Raw genomic sequence first — 21,812 nt, 5'->3', positions numbered from 1 at the left:
TTTCAGGCATAATGACCACTTTCCAACACAACTGAGGCAGCACTTATCTCTGCACCCAGTTCCACCCGTTAAGAACCAGGCAGTGTGTTTAGCTCGTTGCTGTACAGCAGCACTTGAAGCAGGCAAAGCTCTGTGCAAAAGCCTCTGATACTGTGAAAATAGCTGGGTCCTGTGAGTTTGTAATTTGGTTTGTTGGACGATCAGACATTTTTAGTTTTGTCATGGGAAGTTTCTGTATTCATTAGCTCTTCCCCTCCCTGCTATGTTTAGACAGGATGGGAAAAATAAACAGCAACTTATTTGGGGGGCAGGGGGAAGAGATTGGAATTGTTCCATGTCCTGTCTCATTCAGGCTAGTCAAATGTACAGAGCTCTATATAAAATATTTTCAATAATGTCAAAAGGGCCTAGAGAGGATGAAAATGTTTAATCTGTTGCTTATCTAAACAGCTAAGAAATGGAAACACTTGATGATTTCCAAAAATGTTGCGAGTCAAAAGTCATAGCCACAAATCAATCCGTTTTGCTAAGGGGAAATTGTCCCCAGGTTCCTTTTAATGCTTGTACTGACAATATATTGCAACTTCAGCTTTCCAGGCAAAGTTAATAGTTTTACAGGTATAGTTATGCTTGTATTGCTTGCAAGGTTCACTGTTCACAAAGAAAGGAAAGAAGAAAGAATACTATAATAAATCCATTTGGCTAACCTTGAAGCAAGACACCTTACTGCCGATTTACTTTGAATTAAGAACTTGACAGGTATTGACAACTGGAGCCTCCAGTGTGGTGATGTAGCCTGCTTTGGTGCCATCCTAAATTCGATGATGTTTGGTGATCCAAAATCATCAGCTCTAGATTAGCCTTGTGTGGGCTAGACAGAACCAGCCCAACGGTGATAGCAGAAACGAGACAGGAAATCTGGTATAGTAAAACTTGAGTCTGTTTCCTGCTGGTGCCGAGTTTAGGTGTATTTTAAGCATTAATTAGCACAAAGATCTGTCTTTTTTATTGTTTGAACTTAGATACACAGTTGCTGTATGGACTGGCAAAGCAGGCTCTGTAAAAATGCTGGGCTCTTTTCCTCCTGTCTTACTGACTCAACTGTAGAAATGTGTCCTGTATTTAGCCATTGTAAGCTAGCAGAATTTTGAATTGGTCTTCTCAACTGTGAGAAGAAATGATTGAAAAAGTAAGAGGAAATACCCTCTGTGTTGTGTTGAAATGCTGTGAATATAAATGATTTCCTGCATGTGATTATAAAAATGGAGTAGAATAACCAGAGGGATTAATTTTATGTCACTTTAATTATACAGTTTAAATTGATAAGTCATGATTTGTCCTAAAATATACAAACAAACATATTAATACAGTTTTTACTATGTTTAATCATCTTTAATAAACACATAAAGAGCAAGTTTGTCAGCAGCACATGCATAATTAAAATGACCCAGGCATACTCTGTTGAGGAGGCTATAAGGAGACTCTGCATCTACCTGATGTTTCATGACAGAGGTGTAGGAATATGATCCTTTTTCTGTCTTCTGCTAATTTCTAATTTATAAAGGTATGTTGAGTTTTAAAACTGTTAGCACTGTTACTAGAGCTAATATCTTTTGAAAATATTGGTCCCTGCTCTAAGAAATTCTGCACTTGGATACAGTTTTTAACAGCCCTATCTTTCCAAAATTTTGATACTCAAAATAGCTGCTTAAATATCTGCTGTGAGTGGCCCAATAGTATGAAAGTTTCATTCTTGTCACATAACTCTAATAATCCCGTTTGTGTTTATTGCATGTGCAGCAATGCCTAGATAAAGGAAAAGGCTAAATCTTTCTCTTTTGTCTCACCCCACTGTCCAAATTGTCAACTTCCCGGGCGAGGCTCTCTGTAGGATAATTCCATTTGACAACTGATTTTGAGGGGTTCACGTTTATTTTTAATACTATACTGGAACCAGTATGAAACCTTTCAAATATTTTTTCCAAGCAAAATCTCCTTCTTTCCAGTCTCCACACAGCAAGGCTTTTTTTACTGTCCTCTCTCCATGGTGAGATGTAAATGAGTGGCTGTCTTAATAGTACAGCATGTGAAATCTCATTTAATCTGATAAATCTCAGAAATATTTTGGCTTTGATGGAGCATAGTATTTAGACAAAATGTAATTTAGTCAAAAGTACTTTAACCACCATCCCAGTGATCCTTCAGCATTCACAAAATCAGACTCATGTGAGGAAAAACATTAACTGGATTTTTTGTTTCCCTTCAGCTAAATCCCAAATTAAAAATTGCTAAACCCTATTCATTGCTACACAGCAATGGGTTTCTGAGCTGAGGGACTGGATTTCTGAAGGCTCAGAGCAGTGTTCTGGGTTCTCATGGTTTCTCAGAGAAGGAGTAATAGGAGCTGCAACCCAGCCTTATGCTAGAGCTTCTCAAAAACAATTATGACATTTTCAAACTCACAGCCTAGGCATAGATTTTGTTAAAGAGTACACTCATAAAAAATTAATGAGGACTTCATGATTAATGGATACTTAATAAATGATTAAGAGTTTATTGTGGAGTCCCAGCAAGTCACCTGTATGCTTATGACTCTGCTGAAGTGCTTATAGACTTTTTTGACAAATACTGCTCATGTCGTCATTATTTTTGTGTTATAAGTACATCTAAATTGTTTGCACCTCTGTTTTTAGTGTAAAGTACAGATCAAAGTTAATTTGATTCTGGAATGTGCTCAAACTAATTATGTCTCTGTTTTATAATGTCTCCCTTATCTACCTAGCAGCTGTTCAGGTTAGAGTGAGAGAAGAATTAGAAAACCTGATCCTTGTATAGCACCTCTTGAGGTATTAGGAAGGCCTCATCAGTAGAAATGTCAAAAACCACAACATTCTCTTGCCACACCAAAGCACTTAACTGGTGCTGGGGCCCCCAACAAAGGGCCAGTAGAAAAGATGTGGATCTATTGGAGCAAGTCCAGAGGAGGCCATGAAGATGAGCAGGAGACTGGGCACTTTCCCTATGGAGACAGACTGAGGGAGCTGGATTTGTTCAGCCTGGAGAAGAGAAGGCTCCAGGTGGATCTTATAGCACCTTCCAGTACCTAAAGGAGCTGCAAGAGAGCTGGGGAGAGGGAATTTTACAAGGACATTGGGTGATAGGACAAGGGGTAATAGGTTTAAACTGAAAGATATGTTAGGAGGAAACCTATTACTGGGAAGGTGCTGAAGCCCTGGCACCCTGCCCAGAAAAGCTGATGCCCCATCCCTGGAGGTGTTGAAGCCCAGACTGGATGGGTTTTGAGCAACCTGGTCTGGTGGAAAGGTGTCCCTGCCCCAGACAGGTGTGTTGGAACTAGAGAATCTTTAAACATCTTAAAGCCCAAACCATTCTGTGAGTCTATGATCATTCTATGGACCAAATCTCTGACCATGTGAGGCATCACTGTAATGTATTCAGACTTGTGGCTGTCATGGAGCTGATGAGGAATGCTGTTCATACCCTAAAGCACTTGTTTCCAGACTTTCTGGACTCACTTTGATCTTGTAATTTCACCTGACCACCAAGTACACTTCTCGTGCAGCTCTGAACCTAACCCTGCTGTTAACCATATTATGTCCATTCTGTGGAGGATTCCTTCCTAAAAAAATTCAGACTTTTGAATCTATAAGGAAAATGTATTTCTTCACTTGAATCTCTAAAGAAAAATTAATTCTTCATATTCTTTTGTAGGCAGTGCCAGCCTTAAAAACCTCCCTATTATCCTTCACTCAGCTTCTCAGTCTGGTCAGTGAGCAGTGGCCCTCTCTGACCTCCAGCCTATTGCCTAAAATTAAAATGCCTTCTTCAGCATGGTGTCAATGACAGATAGGCAGATAAGCTAATTTTCTGTCATGGGAACTTTTTGACTGCAAAGTGAACTTTTTTGATTAGGTGTTTTCTCTTTCATCCATACGTTCAACTCCTTGAAATTCTCTCCCTCCCTCTCTTCCTTCTCTCTGTCCCTTCTCCTCCTGTGTCTTACCTCTGTTACCATGATTTGGACCCTTGACTATCTTCCCAGGAAGATATTTGGGTTAATTTCCATCAAAAGCGTAATATCTTTTCATGTATTCATTATACAAGTCATTACACAAACTTGTCATGTAGAGTGAGCAGTCTGTCTGTTCCGTGTTTCTTGACAGATTTTAGTTGTGGAGTTGTTAGCTCTGTCTCAAGATGAATTTTCCCTTGGCTTTAAGGCTCCTTCCGTTCTCATGGCTGATTCATGACCTATCTTACTATTTGCTAGGACTAAGTGGTGTAGCTAGGAGACAAATAGAGCAACACTGTCATTGTTTTGTTGTATTTACGCATTTCAGAATATGTTAGGTAGCCAAATTTTGCATCAGAAGCTTAAGTTCTCCTAAAATTTTACTAGATATTTTAGAGACCCAGTATTAAATAACACTTTACATACTTTTCGTTTATTCCTGTTTCCAAGCAATATGAACCTTTTTATGCACTTAAGAGCTTATTCAGCTTTATTCCAAAATGCTTTTGCTGTACACATCTATAAATCCTAAATGACAATTTGTAGCTCCTTTTTTAAAAAGAAGCACCACAATGAGAAACTTCTAGGGAAGACAAGCCAAGCAATAGCCTGCAAAGAGAAAATGTAGTGGAACACAGAATCAGGTCACTTATATTTATGGCATGGGTAGGATTCCAGGAGATGAGACAAATATCCTTTGCAATAAGAAACCAGACTAACAGCAGTGTAAAATGTACTTTGTATCCTATATCAGTTAAGGGCTGTGCTCAGTTGCGTGGTGACGCTCAGTCTTGGCAGTATTCCGTGCTGAAATAACATGCTTTATTTTTGAATAGCTCAGATACTGTCCACTGCAACTTTTGAGAAGGTGAGAATTTATTTTAACATGGTCATTGTTTCAAGATGGCTGAGGTGTGTGGAGGCTTCTCTGTGGAAAACCTGTCTCTTGAATAAGCAGAGAGTGAGAAGAACACATCTGTTGGAGGTCAGGGCAGTTGAGAAGTTTGTCTGATAAATACTTCCTTGTCTGCAAATCAGAAGGAAATATTAGTAGGTGCTGAGCTAGAGTGTTTTATATAGATGTCCACTTGTTAGGACTGAAATCCTAAAATTGCAGTGTTCTGCTTGTTCTGGGAGAGGGGCAAAAATACTCCCCTAGAGCTTATATGTATCAGAGAAGGAGAATGTCATATGCTTGAGCCCAAGAAGAAGGAAAGGATACTGCATCAGTGTGCAGGGCCATTAGCCATCTAAATCGTGGGTGTAACACAGGAGCTGAATTCCTGCCTTTGGACTGAAGTGGAGCCCATTCCTGGGTTGCACTGTGCTGATCCCCTGCACAGTGCTGCCTCCTCAGATGTTGAGCTTTGAGTGTGGCATATTGGGGCCCCTGTGGTGTGTCATTAAATGCCTGCAATGCAGATGTCTGCTTTTTGACTAAGATGTCACAGAACAGTCACTGTAAAAGAGCATCACATTTTCCAAGTGAAAATTAGCAATGACATAAGTGCTCACCTTAGTGAGCTCTAAAGCAGCAGCTGTGCTGTTAAGGTTGTCTTCGGTACAGTTTGAATTGTTGTTGTTTTACTTTTCTTCTCTAGAGTCCATTCATGATTAAAACATGGTAGTCAAGTGGGCATTGTCCTGTGGTAAAGAGCAAACAGTTTCTAAGGCTATTTATTGTGCAGGCTGTCAGAAAGGGAGCATCCTGCTGTAAAAATGATAAATTAGTTGTTCTAGTTGTCTTACCTTCTGCTTTCTAGGTCATATCAGGAGCACAGACATTTCACTGCACCTCTATGAGAAAGAAAACCCACTGAAGTTCTTCCAGTTCTGATCTTGCCTCTTCTGATATAAAATATTAATTTTTGAGTATGCATGTTTTGGTTCATTTGTATACAGGTAATTCAGGTATGCTGTTTCTGGTTTGGTAGCATTCTAATATGTCTGCAGTAGTACTCCTAGGGTTTTGCTGCTGTCATGACTGATTCTGTATCATGCTAAGGATATCTTTCATTTCCCAAGGAAACCTGTACCCAACTAGAACTTACTCCAAACTGGTGCCTAAGACTCTTAGAGTCATATTTTGCTTTTTATCAGTAGTGATTTTGAAATAAGGACAAGGAGAAATTGAGATGGTTGCAGGAGAACAAAAATGTTGAATGTTGCAGATTTGCAGGAAAGACGGTGAATATAAACATTAATTTCCTCTTCTACAGCATCACAGAAACAGAGGGTTGAACCCCTGCCTTGTGTAAACAGTGCTGATTGGGCTTTAGGGCTTGTGGCAGGTATGGACTCATGCCAGACTCATATTAATGGATCACATCAAATGTGCTGATCTATTGGGCACATGAGAGTTAAGGGTCATCATCGTGTCACATGTCTGGGTTCAGAATATATTTTCTAGGAGAGATTTTACAACAGTGGGTGATTCATAACCATCTTGTTCCTTATTTCCTGCAGTTTTGAGAATGTTGTCACGGAGAAGGCAGGCAGCATCTTCAGAAATACTCTCATTAATAATATTAATGTGACAGAATTTGATATGTTAAAATGTGATACATATGTATTGTTCTCATGTTTGTGGTAGCCAGTCAACAATAAATAATTCCTGGCAACCTTGTTTAACAAAAGCTCTGTCTCTAATACACCTGCAAGTGGTGACTTTCAACATCTTGGTTTTAGTTCAAGGTTTGGCTTGGAGTGTTTGTGAATAAAAGAAGAGTTTTGGAAAAGAAGCCAAAAAATCTTAATGGGTTTTCCTATGGAGGAGACAAATGGTATCTTCTGTGGTGTTTTTAAGAGCAGATTTAAAAGGAAAGTGATTAAAAATGTAAAAGAATATGAACAAGGAAACTGGATACATGCACAAGCTGCCTCGCTCTTCTGCTTACAACCCAGGCTTGTTCACTCCTTTAGATTAGCAGAGAGAGATGCAGAAAGTGTGCAGCACTACACATTTGAAAGGTAGAATAATTAAATTTCCTCATCTTCCAGTAGTTCTCAGTTGTGTAATCCTCCCTTTTGGCATGAAATGTAAAGGCAGAATTTCAGTCTTTAGCATCCTGGGAGCAATAGTTCCCTGCTTTTGTCATTAAAAACATATCAATGGAATACTATTTCTTTGTTTTGCACATATATCGTTGAGTTTTCACCACCACATGGCTGCTGTGCTACCATTACTCCTTTGACCAGGGAAAAGTTCACTTTGACATTTAGATCCTTCAAGTGCTGTGACAGGGTGGTTTTTGATGTATGCACATGTAGATGTGTTTTGCTTTTACTTTGTTTTATTTAATAGTACCTTGAATGCCTGTATTTTCACTTTATTAAATGCCTGTGTGTAAATGTTTCTGTCTTCTCTTGGACCTCTCTGAAGCCAGTGCTAAAATCTGTAGGTCCTCTCTCCCTCCCTCTCCAGTCTGCCCTGCTGAAGCGGCGGGGTGCCAGTCTGCCCGCTGGGGTCAGAGCCCTCTCAGAGGGAAGCAGAGGAGCAGTGCCGATTCCGCGGTGCAGCCGCTCGATCCGGTGGCAAACATGGGCCCCGAGCTCTGTTTACAGTCTGAATGTCTCCCCTTTCGGAGCTGTCGGATTAAATACAGTGTCACAGCAGTGTTCCTCCCCTTATGTGACTAGAGGTCAAGAACCTGGGATCTGCCAGTGAACTCAGACTTCCTGGATGATGATGGAAAGTACTGCACCAATTAAGCGGCTGTAGCAGCCCCTGTGCCCCCTAATTAATTTCCTTTCTACTTGTTTCTGAGCTGCTGTACTTCAGATTCTGTCCTTTATATGTTTTTTAAGATTTATGCTAGCTGAAAGAACTTGCCTCAGGCTGAACAGTCATTGAAAATAACTAGAAATAGATTTTATTTCTACAGGAGAAATGTGTTATAAGCACAGAATTATGATTCAATAAACACAGAGAATTTGGGGTGGCTGTGGGGTTTTGAATTTGGGGGATTACTCCATTAAATGCCACTTGAGTGACTAATTTGCAATGGGAATTGGTATATGGGTGTTTTCTTAAGTGAAAATCTTTGTTATTAGTCATCCATCTATTTAATATGCCAATGGATCATTTAAAGTAAGTTTCCTAAATTATCAAACTAAAACAAGGGAAAAACAATCTTTGTCTTGTCAGTCCCTGTTTGTATGTGGTAATTGTAGTTACCTACAATTTTGTGATAGATTTTGTTACATTAAGTTAAGCTTGTGTAGGCGTGTGTGTGTGTGTAAGTGACCTGTGAAAACAGATGTTTGATCAGTGTGGCTGCAAGGAGCCAAGAGGCCTTAGTTTTGGGTAATTCCAGTGGGAGTTGAGGATGTCTCTTAAGAGATCTGTGCAAAGCAAACTCTATCCTGAAGGCCATTTGTTTGCATGGATATTAATAGGATTTTCAAGCACGGACCCATGCCAACATCTTTTCTTTGTTTAGTGAAGTATGAGGTTTTGAAAATCTGTTAAAATTTGCCTTAATCTCTTTTCACCCTAGAACAGTCTGACACTTTGAAAAATTTCCCTGAATTTTTCCTGTTACATTTACTTCCTTGGGTTCTCTAGTGGCGTTGTTAGAGCTGTAGCTGACCCTTGGCATTAGTTTCCTACTCCAGGGAGATAGGACAGATCCTGGGTTTGACAGATTTTTTAATGAATGCTTTGAGGACCCGGAAGACTGTTTCCTAGGACACCTAGTCCCTCCCTCCTTGTAAAGGAAGGACCGTTCTCATTCAGGAGCTGAGCCAGTGGTTTGTGTTCATTTGAGTTTTGAACAAGTGTTCCAAGCAGGAAAATGAATGCAGAAGGCTTTGGTTCTGGTGTTTGGCTCTGACAAACTCAATTTCATGACTTGTTTGTCTTTCCTAGGTACAGGCAGTGGGTCCCTCTCCCATGCTCTCATCCGGACAGTGGCTCCCACCGGGCACCTGTACACAGTGGAGTTCCACCAGCAAAGGGCTGAGAAGGCACGGGAGGAGTTTCGGGAGCACGGGGTGGAGCACCTGGTCACTGTGACCAACCAGGATGTCTGCAAAAATGGCTTTGGAGTCTCAAACATTGCAGATGCTGTGTTCCTAGATATTCCGTCTCCATGGGAAGCCATAGGACATGCCAAGTCAGCATTAAAAGCGGAAGGTAACTTCATTTTTCTCTTTCTGTTCAGAAAGCACTGTGCACATACCTCTGCCTTTGAGCCATACACTTGATGTGCTCCTTTCCCTTGTGTGATCACTCTTCTCAAATGTCAGTCTCCAGGCATTTCTAAGGCTATAAAACCTTCAAAAGGCATCTTCAATTTACAGTGGAAGATTTGAAAGGAGAAGAGCAATTTTTTCCTGCAGGCCCGTGAGAGCTGCTACAATTAGCATGGGCAGTTTATAAAAACTCCTTTGAACCATTCTCAAGTGCGTTTTGCAAGATCTGAGGTGTGTGGGAAGCAGAAGTAACAATAAATGCTGAAAGCAAATTTCTTTGGCAATTCAATGGAAAGGTGTTTGTATAAAAGGTGTTCAGCCTCAGCTCACATCAATCATTGCAGATTTGTATCCATTAAACAGAGCACCCCAATGGTAATGTTAAAAAAAATGTGGTTACACTGAATTATGCTTGCCAGTTTATGTCCTAAATCTTTGTGGCTGGAGCTAGTGAGAAGTTTGCCATTGGATGCAGTGGGAATGGAACATACAGGATGTTCTAGCTTATGCCAGTTACTCTGGGATTGTGACAGCAAGTGAGAACTGATGTTGAGATTTTGCACAGATTTCATCACTTTATTATCCCTCTTTTCCCTATCAAAAAAATAAGCTTCAGTGAATAAGTAATTATTTTATCCTCAAATAAGTTTTAATGAATTTCATAATTGTGTGGATCTGAATTATCTTTTGCCAAATTGCTTCCATCTACAAAAGTGACTTCTCTAATAAAGAGAGCAAGCAGTGCTGAACAGTGTCCATGCTGGGACATGAGTTTAAAAAAACTTGATTATGTGCCAAGGCCCAGTTCTTTGTTAAAATATGTAATCACAGGCTGGACTTCAAGTGAATTGCTAAGTCTTCTTGAAATCACAAGATCGAAGCTTATTCTTAAAGGTCATTGAATGTGCACTGCCTTGCTGAGTCAGGACCAGCCCCGCTGTTAGGCTACCTCAGCTACTACTGAAAATTTTCTAGAAAGCTTTGTGAACCCCACGCAACACCCTTTCTTTAAAAAGTGACTAAATAGAGAGAGCCTTGTTAGCACTCTGTACCTGCAATGGTTACAGCTCAATTTGTAGCAGCTTTCCAGTGTGTCCTGGGGGGAAGAAAATCACTGCACTGTACAATGCCCTTCCCATGCTCAAATTATCTAATCTAGTGAGCACAACACTCAGCTGACTTCCCAGCTTAGAAGGCGCTGCATTGCGCAGTCCAATTTGAATTATTTAAGTGGTGCATGCTTAGAATACTAAGCAGGGCTGCTTGAACAGTTCCAAGTTTTGAATCCTTGTCTCACTCCGGCATTTGAAATCCTAGAAAATGTAATATAGTCCCAAACCGGCCATACCATCTGGCTATGCTTTTCTGTGCGATGCTACGAGGTTACATCTGCTTAGGCAATATAAATAATACTTCAAAATCCCACATTTTTATGTTTGTGAAGTGGCGTCATTCATTTTATGAACCACTCAAAAGAGGAAGTTGCTGATCCTTGCTGCAGTTTTTGCTGCAGCCAGTGTCCCATGTATGAGATCTGGTACTGGTCTGAGGCCCCTCTTTTGGGCAACTTTGTACCTGACTAACTGGGTGCATTTTTAAAATTTTGCTATTTTGCATATAAACAAAAACCGGTTTTCATAAAAATATAATTGATTGTAGGAGTAATATGTAAAAACTTGCACACTTTCCTGTTTTATCCTGAGTCATGCGGGTAGTTTTGTTGTGGTTTTTTTACTGCTGTTAAATCTAAAATATGGCAGAAGGTTATCTGTGACTGCTTCCCTTTCCCTACCACAGGCAGATAATTTAGCAGTGCTCCTTTGTTTTGTTTTCAAAGCGCTAAACCTCTTCTGCAGTACAGCCTGTGCACATTCTGCTGTTACTGAACCCTCTTCCAGGGTTTGTGTAGTGATAAAGCATCACTGCGGGAAATGCGTTCCACTCTTTTCTGTCCACGCCCTCTCTCTCAAATTTGGACAGGGTCACCTTTGAATCATTCACACTGTGGGTTTTGTTGTGATGTGCCATGCAAATATCACAGCTGTACTGCCAGATAGTCGTAATTTAGTCCCTAAAGTCTTAATGTATTTTGAATTAAATGAGAACTAAGCAAATTCAATATATAGCATTAGCTACTCTCTTCCTTAAAACCTCAGTACTCACAATAGAGTTCAGCTGAGACGATATGGGACCTCTCAACCTTAACAAAACCTCAGATCAAAACATCAGATCAGTGTTTTCACTTCCACTTCAGCTTAAGGTCCTGAATAGTTGCCTCTCCTACGAGGCTGAGTGTTAATGATCCTCTTTACAGAGTGCAATTATCACTCACGTAATGCCTTGCAGGATGCTGTAAATACACTACTTAGAGCAGCTTGACCTCCCATTTAAAGCACTGCCAGCCTCCGAAGAGCTGAACGAATAAAATGGCACAGTACGTTTGTGACTAGAAGGTTCTTGTTCTCTGGTGATGCTCTCTGCCGACGTTCAGGTTTGCATCCTTTTGTGCTGATGTCACCAGTCACACTTCCAGCAGAAAAGCTGCTTGTAGCATCTCTGAGGCACTGCTGCACTGCAGAACTTCCTTTCATTTCCAGACCTGCACTGGTTTTCTTCTGCAGCATCTGCTGATTAATGCTTTTCTGTTGTCATAGCTGCTGTTCCCAATATCTGACCTTGGTGGTTTTTGCAAAGTTGACATTAACCCCTTCAGGCTAACTTTTAAAAATTAGGAAAATGAGAAAATTGTGAGGTAACAAAAATATCCTCAATATTCTACAGTTCTTAAATGCCCTGAAACTTTTGACTCACAGTCATTTCACAGCTGAATACTTTAGTGCTTTGAATATAATTCTGCACCCACCTACTCTACTCTCATAAATACTGTCTATTTCTTCCAAAGCTGTGGAAGATGAGGGAGAAACCCACTGGTACAATAATTTTCATACAGATTTTAAATTTTCAGGTAGGGGAATGGAAAATTACAGCCATGTATTAGGGTGGATTAGCCTCTTGTATTTTAAGTTGCTCCTTGTGGTGTTTAACAGTCTGAGTCACAAAATTATTAAAACCATCTCTCTTTTATTTCCTTTCTTTAAAGATTTTACTCTTAAATTCAGATTTTCCATTCTCTCTGGAGTATTGTAAAACCCCTAAATTATGAGTTTATCAAATTGTGATCCTTGGAAACAACTGAATTGGGTAACATGATGCTGTCAATTCTCCCCCCAAAACTCTGCAGGTAAAGTTCACTTTGAACATCTCCCTCTTTGGGCCTCTGCACTTCCATGTCCATGCGGGAAGCCTCACTGGCTATTTTTCTTGAGCTCCAGAGATTATTCATGGTCCCAGTTTTAAACCACCAAGGTGTGGCTTTGAGGTGCAGCTTCTGTCCCTCACCATGTGAAGTACTTGGACTACTAATTCCTCCCTAGCTTGGGCCTGTGAGGGCTTGGTCGGTCAGGTGCACACACTGGGCCTGCCTGAAGTACAAGTGATTCTTTCATGCGTAGAGAGTCAAGCAGAAGGATTCCTGCATCAAAATCCTCACTGTGGAGGGCCAGCCAAAGCTACTGGCTTTTACACAGTTTGAAGGAAGTAGTTTGGGATGAAAGGATCCCTAAAGAAAGTTGTTAGGTTTTCTTCCCCAGTATGGAGCCAAATGATTCTTTAATTTCCTTGTTACATGCTTTTACCAGCCCATAATAATGAGTGGGAATAAATTCCTTTTGAATGATGCACCTACAAGTGCAGAGGTTAAGGTCACATTTGCAGAAAATCACATCAAACTTCTATTAATGAGCTGGCAAGTGATTTGGAGAAAATTCTCTTTTCTGAATCAAGAAACATCCTTTAATTTCTTCCAACAGCCAAATCCTCTAATTTCACTTGTCAGGGAAGCTACATCAAATCGCCCACGAGCACACGCACTTAAAGGACATTCTGTCCCCTTTGCAGAGACAATATTTTTAGTGTCCTACTAGCACAGAGTAAATGCTACAATGATGCTGTTCAGTGACTCTCCTGCTTCACCCCTACACAATGATAATGCCTTTGTGGTTTTTTTTTCCTTCCTTGAGATCTTTGTAACGTAATCTTCCAGTTATGACAATGCATTGAAGTCCCAAAACCGAAGCTGTGTTCTTTTGCCAGAGGTAAAAATGTTGTGCTGTATTCTTTATGTCACAGAATCATTCTAAAATTACTGGCCCTTTTCCCTAAAACTTAATGGTACTGCACTACATGTGCATTATCTGAATAGTACTGGAATGATGAAAGAACCTGTCAGAGCACTTGTAACACATACAATAACCTACAAAAGAGCATATTTCCTGGACATGTTTTCTGTATCATAAGCACACACTGGAGTTCTTGTCAATTGAAGCACTGAGATTTTCCACACTTGATACCTAATGCACTTAATAGCTAAACAGAACTGGCAGAGATGTTAGTCCTTGCTCAGACAAACCACAAACAAAATTGTTTGTTAGAGTTGCACAGGAACATTCTGGCAAATTTTGAGGCACTGGCTTCTTGTAGAGATGCAATGGTGGGTCCCTCAATTACCAATTAGATACAGTCCGTTGACATGAATACTGTGTGGATGAAAATCTACTTCCCTCTTCCCTTAAGCTCACTTTTCTAATCATTCCAGTCTGAATTGTACTTCTATTTTCATGTCCTCTCGACCCTGTTGCTGGTTACAATGACTACCAGGACTGTGTGGGCTTGTTACAGGCTATGGATTCAGGACATTGAACCTCTCCATTAATGCTTCAAACTAACTCACTCCCTGTAAAACTGAAGGTAGAAAAATCTTGAGTGTTTCATACAGTCTCATTATTCTCTTCTCCTCAACTGTAGCACTTGTCAGATGCATTATACATGAATAAACACATTTTTAGACAGCTCTTGAGATCAAAAAGCTCACACAGCTTCCCAATGTGAACAGGATTAATCTCCCTTAATTACTATATCAATTTATGATGACACACATCTCATTAACCAAATTTAGGAACGGTAGCTTTCCTAAAAGGAGAGCTCTGAAAGAATACAAACCCAATTAGTACAAAAAAGTTTCCATTCAGATGTTTTCACTGCTCTCTAGTCTAGGCCATCCCTTTGTGAGCCACAGACAGAGCAATGTGCCCCAGGGAGGAGAGGGAGGGATTCATGTCTTCTCTTCATTCACTTGGCATGGCAAGACAAAGCAATGCGTATTCAAGTCCTTTAAGCCCTAGAAGCCTCTTGGTGTCTAAAGGACAAGAGGCTCTCAACGAGTCTGAGAACTGTGAATGCTGAAATCTAGATTTCTGTCTGTTTGGTGATTGTGACAAGGGGTGTTGCCTAGCTGGTAGTCCAGCCGGGTACAGAGGACAGCCCGCAGTGTGCAGAATTCAGAAGCATCTGCTCTGTTAAACATGACAGTGTCTCTGCTCCTGGGACAGATGAGCATGTCCTTCTGAGTGCTGGTTTTCTACTTCTTTTTTGCTGGTCTAAACACAGCATAGGATTTGAAACTTCCCAAATATTTCTATTTTAGATAGCCTCTCACAGTCTGAACTGCAATTTTGTTTTTGCCTTCCAGCCGTCTGCTAATTGTAGCTTTCCAATCTTTGCTCCTAATATCTGCTTAATCATGTAATTCCAGCCTGTAATTGCAAGTCAGATCTGGCCTGCCTGATGGTACAGGAAAAAGCAGAGGGGACTCCTCTCCCACTTGTTGGGATCTGTAAGGACAGATGCTTTATGGATTTGCTTCTAAGCCCTTTGTAGGTATATTTATTTGGGAGGGATGTATAAAAATAACGAGAACTATAGGCATGAAAGGGGAAAACAAAATTGACAGAACTATTAAAACCCATTGGATGGTCTCAGGTAGATGGAATACCAGCAGTTCACTGTTTTCTCATCTGTCACACCTGAGAAACTTCCAGCAGTGTAGCAAGTAACATTATTTTTTGTGCTTGCCTTCTGGATATTTGCTACTGCAAGCAAGAGATTTCTTCCTCACCAAATGGCTTGAAAGCCTGTTTTCTGTAACCCTACTTCCCCCAGCAGTTGTGAGGAGGCAGCCTGATAAATCTTCACCAAGTTTGGTGTTGATGTGCTGTGTTCAGCTGACCAGCCCCAGGCAAGAGGAAGGGTGCTCTGTCTTTAATTGAAGGCTTGACAAGAACCGTAGGTGGCTTTGCAGCTTGTATAGCAACAGCTGTGTGCAGGCTTTGAGTTTTTGACTGTAAATCCAGAGCGTGTGAATTCAAAAGCCTAAACGTATCTTCAAACCCTTAGAGTCAGAATAAATAAGAACAGACTTACTGTAAATGTAAATATATTTTGCTTTTCTTATTGCAATACAAAACCTCAAAACCCAAAAGCCTGAATGAAGTAGTAGTTTCTGGTCTCTCAGATTCTTGCTTTGCAGACAAAGAGTTATTGTGAACTGACATTTAGTTAAGTCAGACATTTGTTCAGTTCCCTACACAAGAAGAATATAAATTCTTTCTTTGTAACATGTGTGCATCATAGTAGCTTTCTTATTATGTAACAGAATATTTTTCCTGAATTTTTCTGTTTTACATCTGGAATCATAGTAGAGTGTGTAAGTTCTTTGGGCAGAAAAGATTAGCTGTCAGATTCAGGAACATTTTGGTAGTGCTGGCCATCCTAACGAACATACAAATCTAATTTCATGGGAATTAATGGACTGGACATGCAATTAAATCAGCATCAACAGACTTGGTTCATAAAGACACATACCAGCATTGGTTTTGCAGGTGATTATTAGGTTTGGGTTTTAATTGTCACTCCAGGGAATTACTTGTCCAGGGTACTTTGTTCTGAAGATTCACGATAAGAACCCCTTGGTGTGGAGACTTTATTTGAGGACTAAAATTAAATCCTACTTAGCGTATGGTGGATTAATGGTTGTGGAAAGTGTTCTTCCCCAGGCAGTACCCAGCACATCATTGCTGCACAGTAACTAGAGTGCTACAGTGACGCTTTCAGACCTGATGCTTTCTTTTTTTAGAGATCTGACTTTAGAAATGAAAAAGGAAAAAAAAAAAAGGGAGTTTGAGATAAAGCAGGCTTCATGTAGTCCCAGCATTGCCTCTATTTTTAGCAGGATGCTTTGCTCTGGCTTGCACGGGTTCTTTAACTACTTAGAGGACTGGTATTGGAAGGTTTGACTGGAGCCCAGGAGAGGACTGGGGGGGAATGCAAATCAGGTCAGCAGGCATTTTCATCTAATTGTTATAAATGAAACAATAGCTGAAGCTGCATTGCCCAGTGTTCCTTCCTCCCGCACAAAAGCTTTTCAGGAAGGGCAGTTGCCTTGGGGGACACTGTGTCCTGGGTGAAAGCACATGCCCTGGCCTTATGGCAGACAGTGTCCTTATAATTCTTTGATCTGATTTGGCTCTGGCTTTTCAGAGTAAATCGGAATCATTCTATTCTCAGCTGTTAAGGTGACATTGTAGCACTTAGAAAGGTGTAGGGGGCCTATTAATAGTCTGTATTAAGAATCAAAAATCAGAACTGTGCATAGATAAGGAGACAAGTGTTAGTTTATAACTTAAAAGTCCTGTCCTAGAGTTTTACAACATTTACTGTGAGCCTGCACAATGTCATATCCAGTAAACTTCAATGCTCAGGAGACATGCTAGTGAGCTTGACTAAAAGGGTAAAGCCTTAACAGCACTCCATCTATGGCCTGGAGAGCTCCCTTTATTCAGTCCACGCATACCATCGTCCTCAGCTAAACACAGCCGCTTTTGTCAGGGGCGCGTGCACGCGCGCTGGGGCTCCAGCGCTGTGCAGCGTGTGGAGAATGACTTCTGGCTTTGTGTATGTGCCAGCTGCAGTTTGGCGCCTCAGTCCAGAACAGTGGACAGTGATTCCAAAAGAGTCACTGCTCTGAAGGGATCAACTTTAACAGTTTTGATGTGAACAAATGTCGAGGGCAACATTGGATGTGGGAGATGAATGAAGTTGCTGTTGTCGTTTTAAAGGGTCTGAAGCATCCTGCGGAGTTGTCCATGTTTGATTTTGTGCTGACACTTTAAACCAACAAAGTTGCCATGTGAAGATTTTCTTGAAGAATGTTTTCACTTTGTCTGTATAATTGTAATTCTATGGGCACCTGGGAGAATTTGAAAAATGATGAAAAGTGCCTAATTTTGGCTTTTGCCCTCTTTTCCACTATTTGTCTTATTTTACAGGTGGCCGCATCTGTTCTTTCTCCCCCTGCATTGAACAAGTTCAAAGAACCTGCCTAGCGATGGAAGAATATGGTTTTACAGAGATTAACACCTTGGAAATTCTGCTCCGAGTGTACAATGTAAGGACAGTTAGCTTGCAAATCCCTGACCTTGGAAAAGCAGCTGAGGATAATTCTAGCACTGGCTTTGACAGCAGCAACCCATCACATCAAGACAGCCCGTGTGCTAATCTGCAGCAAGGGACTGTGCAGTTCAAGAGTGGCGTGCCACTGAGGGAGGTGGTTGGGCACACTGGGTACCTGACCTTTGCCACCAAGAGCCTGGTGTAGTACATGCCCAGATTGTGCAGTCTGGAGTGGAGTTTGTGTGTATTCTGTTTTCATGGCTCTTTTTTGTATGGCATCCAAAGTTTTACTTGTCAGGGAATTCCATATATAGTCAGATTTGGTTGGAATATGCTTTGTTTAAATAGCACACAAGCATTAAGCAGAGCAGCATCAAGGGAATGTTGAAACTCTGGAATGGTGCTCCACTTGCTGTCAGAAAGAAGATAAATTAATAGTGAATAGCCATTCACTGGAATGTGCAGAATTAAGATCTCTCATAAGAAAGCAAAACAAACAACAGACAAATTACAAATAAGTTGGATTTTTTCCTCATTTTTTCCTGAATTACTTTCCCAGGTTTATGTTTTTATTTTTTTCCTAGCACCACTGGATACTATTTTTTTAACTTCTCTAGTGTCTGTGTTGCTCTGAAGAATGTGCAAGTGCCTACTTCCTCCATTTTAGATAAGAAAGTTCCAAGATTATAGGGCTGCCAGCACAACTGTTCACAGAATCAGTGTTTCCATGGAATAGTGTTCCAGAGGATTATTGGCAACACACAACCTCTTACTCCATTCCAGGCTGGCATCTGCAAATCATTTTGACTACCCAGAGGTCAAAGAAGTGTGGTAATTGTTGGATTTAATATAAATTGGTATATTGTGCTCATCAGTTTGTAGTAGAAATTTGAACCTGGATCCATACAGTCATGTTCTAATAGAACAACCACTTGCATAGTTAATGAATCCACTGTGAAAATTAACTGAACAGCTGGCTAATATTATCTGAGCACCTCTTTGTAAGTGGTGTGGATGAGGTTCCAGTTGTTTGGTGGTTTATTTCCATTATGGTGTATTGTTTTTCTGCAGCTGAATGACAGAAAGATTGCTTTTGGCAGGATTTCTGTCTCCAAATTACATTAATAATGCACACTTAGTAAAATCCTCAACCAGCCTTATTAATTAAGTTTTCAGATCATTTACTCTTTGGTCTTCCATACAGAGCTGGTGGGTATGATGAATTGTTTGAATGCTGGATTACATTTTGTATTTATAGATTAAAATAATAATGCAAATTTATTAAATTCCTTCTTTTTTTTCCTTATCTTAAATAGTAAATTCACAAGTATTCCTATTCTGTCAACTAGTGCTGCCACTCAAAGCATTTAGCTGTGCCTTGCATTTGGTACCTGAGCATATCGATTGCTGTGCAAGAGAAACAGCCATTCATAAACTGCTGCCCGAACATTTAACCTGACATCCCTCCCCCATTCTTGACAAAAATAAACAAAGCTAAGCTTTTAACGTGTTTCAGCAGAACGCTAATCCATAACGGTTTAAAGAGAGCTCAACCGATCACGACTGCAAAGATAAACTGTTGAGCAGATTAAAGGCAGAAAGCAATTCTGTTCAGCTAAATCAGTTATGTAAGTTGGCCTACAACAGCAGCATATCCCCAGAAATTATGGGAAAGTTCCCTTTCTGCTGCTGTTCATGTTCTCCAGGCTGTGCAGTAAGCTGCTGACGCGGTGCATGGGGTTTGTGGCTCTGTCAGAACGTGTGTGCGTGTGTTTGTGCGTGCTGGGATCACCACCCAGCAGCACAGCACAGCTACTGACAGACCCAGAAGAAAGGATGGGGAATTGCAACCACAAGGTTCTCCTTAACTTCCTTCAAGGTGGTCCTCATTCACTAACAAGGGGGATCCCCAAGTTTCTCCAGGGATAATTTCAGCCCCAAACTTGATTGGTCTTTCCAGATAGAACTTATGTTAAAGTAATGTGACATCTAAACAGGACTAAAAAGGAACAAAGTCACGTTTCTGTGCTACAAATAGATGTGGAATGGAAATACCAGTGTGTCTTCCTGGAGTTTGAAACAAGGGTGATGCCTTTTTGCCTACAAAGCCCATTTCAAAACCCCTTGAAATAAACCATTGACTCAAACCGTATTGATTTGATCTCTGCTGAGGAAGGGCAAGCATTGCATAAGAAGAGAAAGATTTCATTTCTGTCTTTGCAATCTTTAAAAGGCTTTCTGTGTTTTTGTTGCTGATGGCAGCCATGGCCAGCAGCACTGCACCACTTCCTGCTGTTGCTTTGTTGTCAGGGTCACAGGGAGGATCCCACACTGTCCAGTGTGGACAGTACTGTGCTGCCAGACCCCCCACTGTTTAATGCTGCTTATGGTCACCCGTGTCCTACATTCTGGCTGCACTCCCTGCCAAAAGTGGTAGATCAGAAAGATGGGTCTTTGCCTCCCCACTGGGGGAATCTGCCTGGGCCATACTTTTAGAGACTCATTTCTCTTCTGAATACATTTTAGTCTGCAGTATGGAACAAAACACCACTTCCTGCCCTGGTGCAGTTCGGTCACATGTTCAGGTGCACCTTTTCACTCTGCTGTGCACCAGGATCCCTCAGTCATGGACGAGCACTAGGACACAGCTCTGCACAACAGCCAGGTCCCGTTGTGCCCCGTGCCCTGCAGGCTGGCGTGCAGAGCAGGCTGTGACACCTGTCAGCCTCCAAGGCACACAGCAGTGACTAAGATGAGTGACATAAGCAACACTCAGAGCTCTGCTGCTGTTCACAGTTTACCTGTGCTTCAATTAAAGTATCACAGATCTGTATCTCACTGTGGTTGTTTCCTGCCTACCTGTTAGCACAACGCTTTTCTCTGAAGATGATTGTAAATCCTGCTTGAGAACTTTAAAGGGATAAAGTGGCAAAAATTCTAGGAACTCACTCTTCTGCTTCATTTCCTGCTCTCCCTTCTCCTTAGGTACTTTGGGATACGTGATGGTGAGGAGATGGTTCTTCCTGGGAAGTGTTCCAGAGATGAGGGTTCTGGTTCACACTCATTCCCTTGAGAGTACATCTGTGCTCCATTAGTCCTGGTGAGCAGGATGATTGCGGAAGTCATGGTGACCTAGAAACGAGGGGGGCCCAGAGATGCAGTGATGTATTTGGGAATGAGTGCTCATCCCTGTAGGGTCTGCATCACTTGGATTCAGGAGTGTGCAGGGCAGCCTGGGTGTTCATGCCTTTCCAGGTTTCTTCTGGTCTGAGACCAGAGAACTGTGCCCTCCTGGGCTGCAGTTCAGGGGTGTTTGGTGGTCCCAGCTCACCTTTGAGCCAGTGGGAGCAGTGCAGACTTGGAAAAGGAAGGCTGAGAAATGCCTGAGCTCTTGGAGGCCATTGTTGGACTCCATCTCAGCTTCTGCTTGCACAAGTAGGAGAGAGGCACGATAAGAGCAGAGTGGGAGAGTCAGCATTGCATAACCATGATGTTACACCAAAGGTACGTGCAGCTGTGACCAGTCAAAGGGAGGAAAGGGGTTGCTGGAGTACCAGAAAGTTCTGTCTGTGTCACCATGAGGGAAAGCATTTACATGCTCCTTGGCCTCTCGAGTGCTCCTGAGGAACAATGTTTAGATGCCAAAAGAGTGGAGCCAGACTGTTATTTCCTTTCTCCCTACGTGACAGCTGAACTGGAATGAATCTGCATCAGCATCAACACAGGGAACAGAGAAACCTTGAATTAAATAGTGAAGTAAAAATAATTCTCCTCACTGGTATCCAACCCTTTACCTGCATATCTCACCCAGGAGATCTGTGTCCTTTTGCAGGCTGTTGTCCTCTGCTGCAGGGCAGCAGCTTTGAACTCTGAGGTAAACTGGTTGATATGCTGATAGGAACAACCACTAAGGCCAGCTGGGAGCAGCTGGGCATCTTGCTGTACCTTGTGCTTCCCCCTGGCTGCTAAGGTCGAGTGGCCACAACTGGGCTTCCCCTTGCTGTGAGTGGTTCCTTCCCGTCATCCCTGTGCCTGCCCTCAGACCCAAAGCCAACAGCCATTCCAACAGCATGCACCGGCTCTTCCTGCTGCTCCAAGCCCACTGAGATTACACAGCCAGGCTTTGGGCAGAGCATTTTCCTTTCCTCTTTATTGGAGTGCAGGACAAAGGCTGTATCTTGCCACCCCATCAGGACCTGCAGGGTACAGCTGAGTGCTCCTGACCAGGCACCCTGCA

The 21,812-nt window shown here is 41.5% G+C and overlaps 1 protein-coding gene and 2 long non-coding RNA genes across 5 annotated transcripts in view; 2 read left to right on the top strand and 1 right to left on the bottom strand.

The window, feature by feature from the left end:
- The window catches only part of TRMT61A (tRNA methyltransferase 61A), a 23,941-nt gene extending 5,080 nt beyond the window's left edge, over nucleotides 1-18,861 (top strand). For all 3 annotated transcript variants that reach the window (XM_068192344.1, XM_068192342.1, XM_068192341.1), the window contains exons 3-4: nucleotides 8,904-9,170; nucleotides 17,452-18,861. In XM_068192344.1, the coding sequence (XP_068048445.1) occupies nucleotides 8,904-9,170; nucleotides 17,452-17,780 (596 nt within the window). In that variant the 3' untranslated portion in view covers nucleotides 17,781-18,861. The remainder of the gene's footprint in view (nucleotides 1-8,903; nucleotides 9,171-17,451) is intronic.
- On the top strand, nucleotides 3,262-7,442 carry LOC137475245 (uncharacterized). The gene is made up of 3 exons (XR_010999770.1): nucleotides 3,262-3,545; nucleotides 4,870-4,901; nucleotides 5,797-7,442. It is a non-coding gene; the product is annotated as an uncharacterized lncRNA (long non-coding RNA).
- Nucleotides 18,613-21,812, bottom strand: LOC137475243 (uncharacterized). Its single transcript, XR_010999768.1, has 2 exons — nucleotides 21,130-21,812; nucleotides 18,613-20,998 (listed from the first exon to the last, which is right to left on the bottom strand). It is a non-coding gene; the product is annotated as an uncharacterized lncRNA (long non-coding RNA).

Source organism: Anomalospiza imberbis, chromosome 6 (assembly GCF_031753505.1).
Source record: "Anomalospiza imberbis isolate Cuckoo-Finch-1a 21T00152 chromosome 6, ASM3175350v1, whole genome shotgun sequence".
Taxonomy (NCBI): domain Eukaryota; kingdom Metazoa; phylum Chordata; class Aves; order Passeriformes; family Viduidae; genus Anomalospiza; species Anomalospiza imberbis.
Note: the sequence above shows the minus strand (reverse complement) of the source record. Positions and strands in the feature narration are given on the sequence as shown.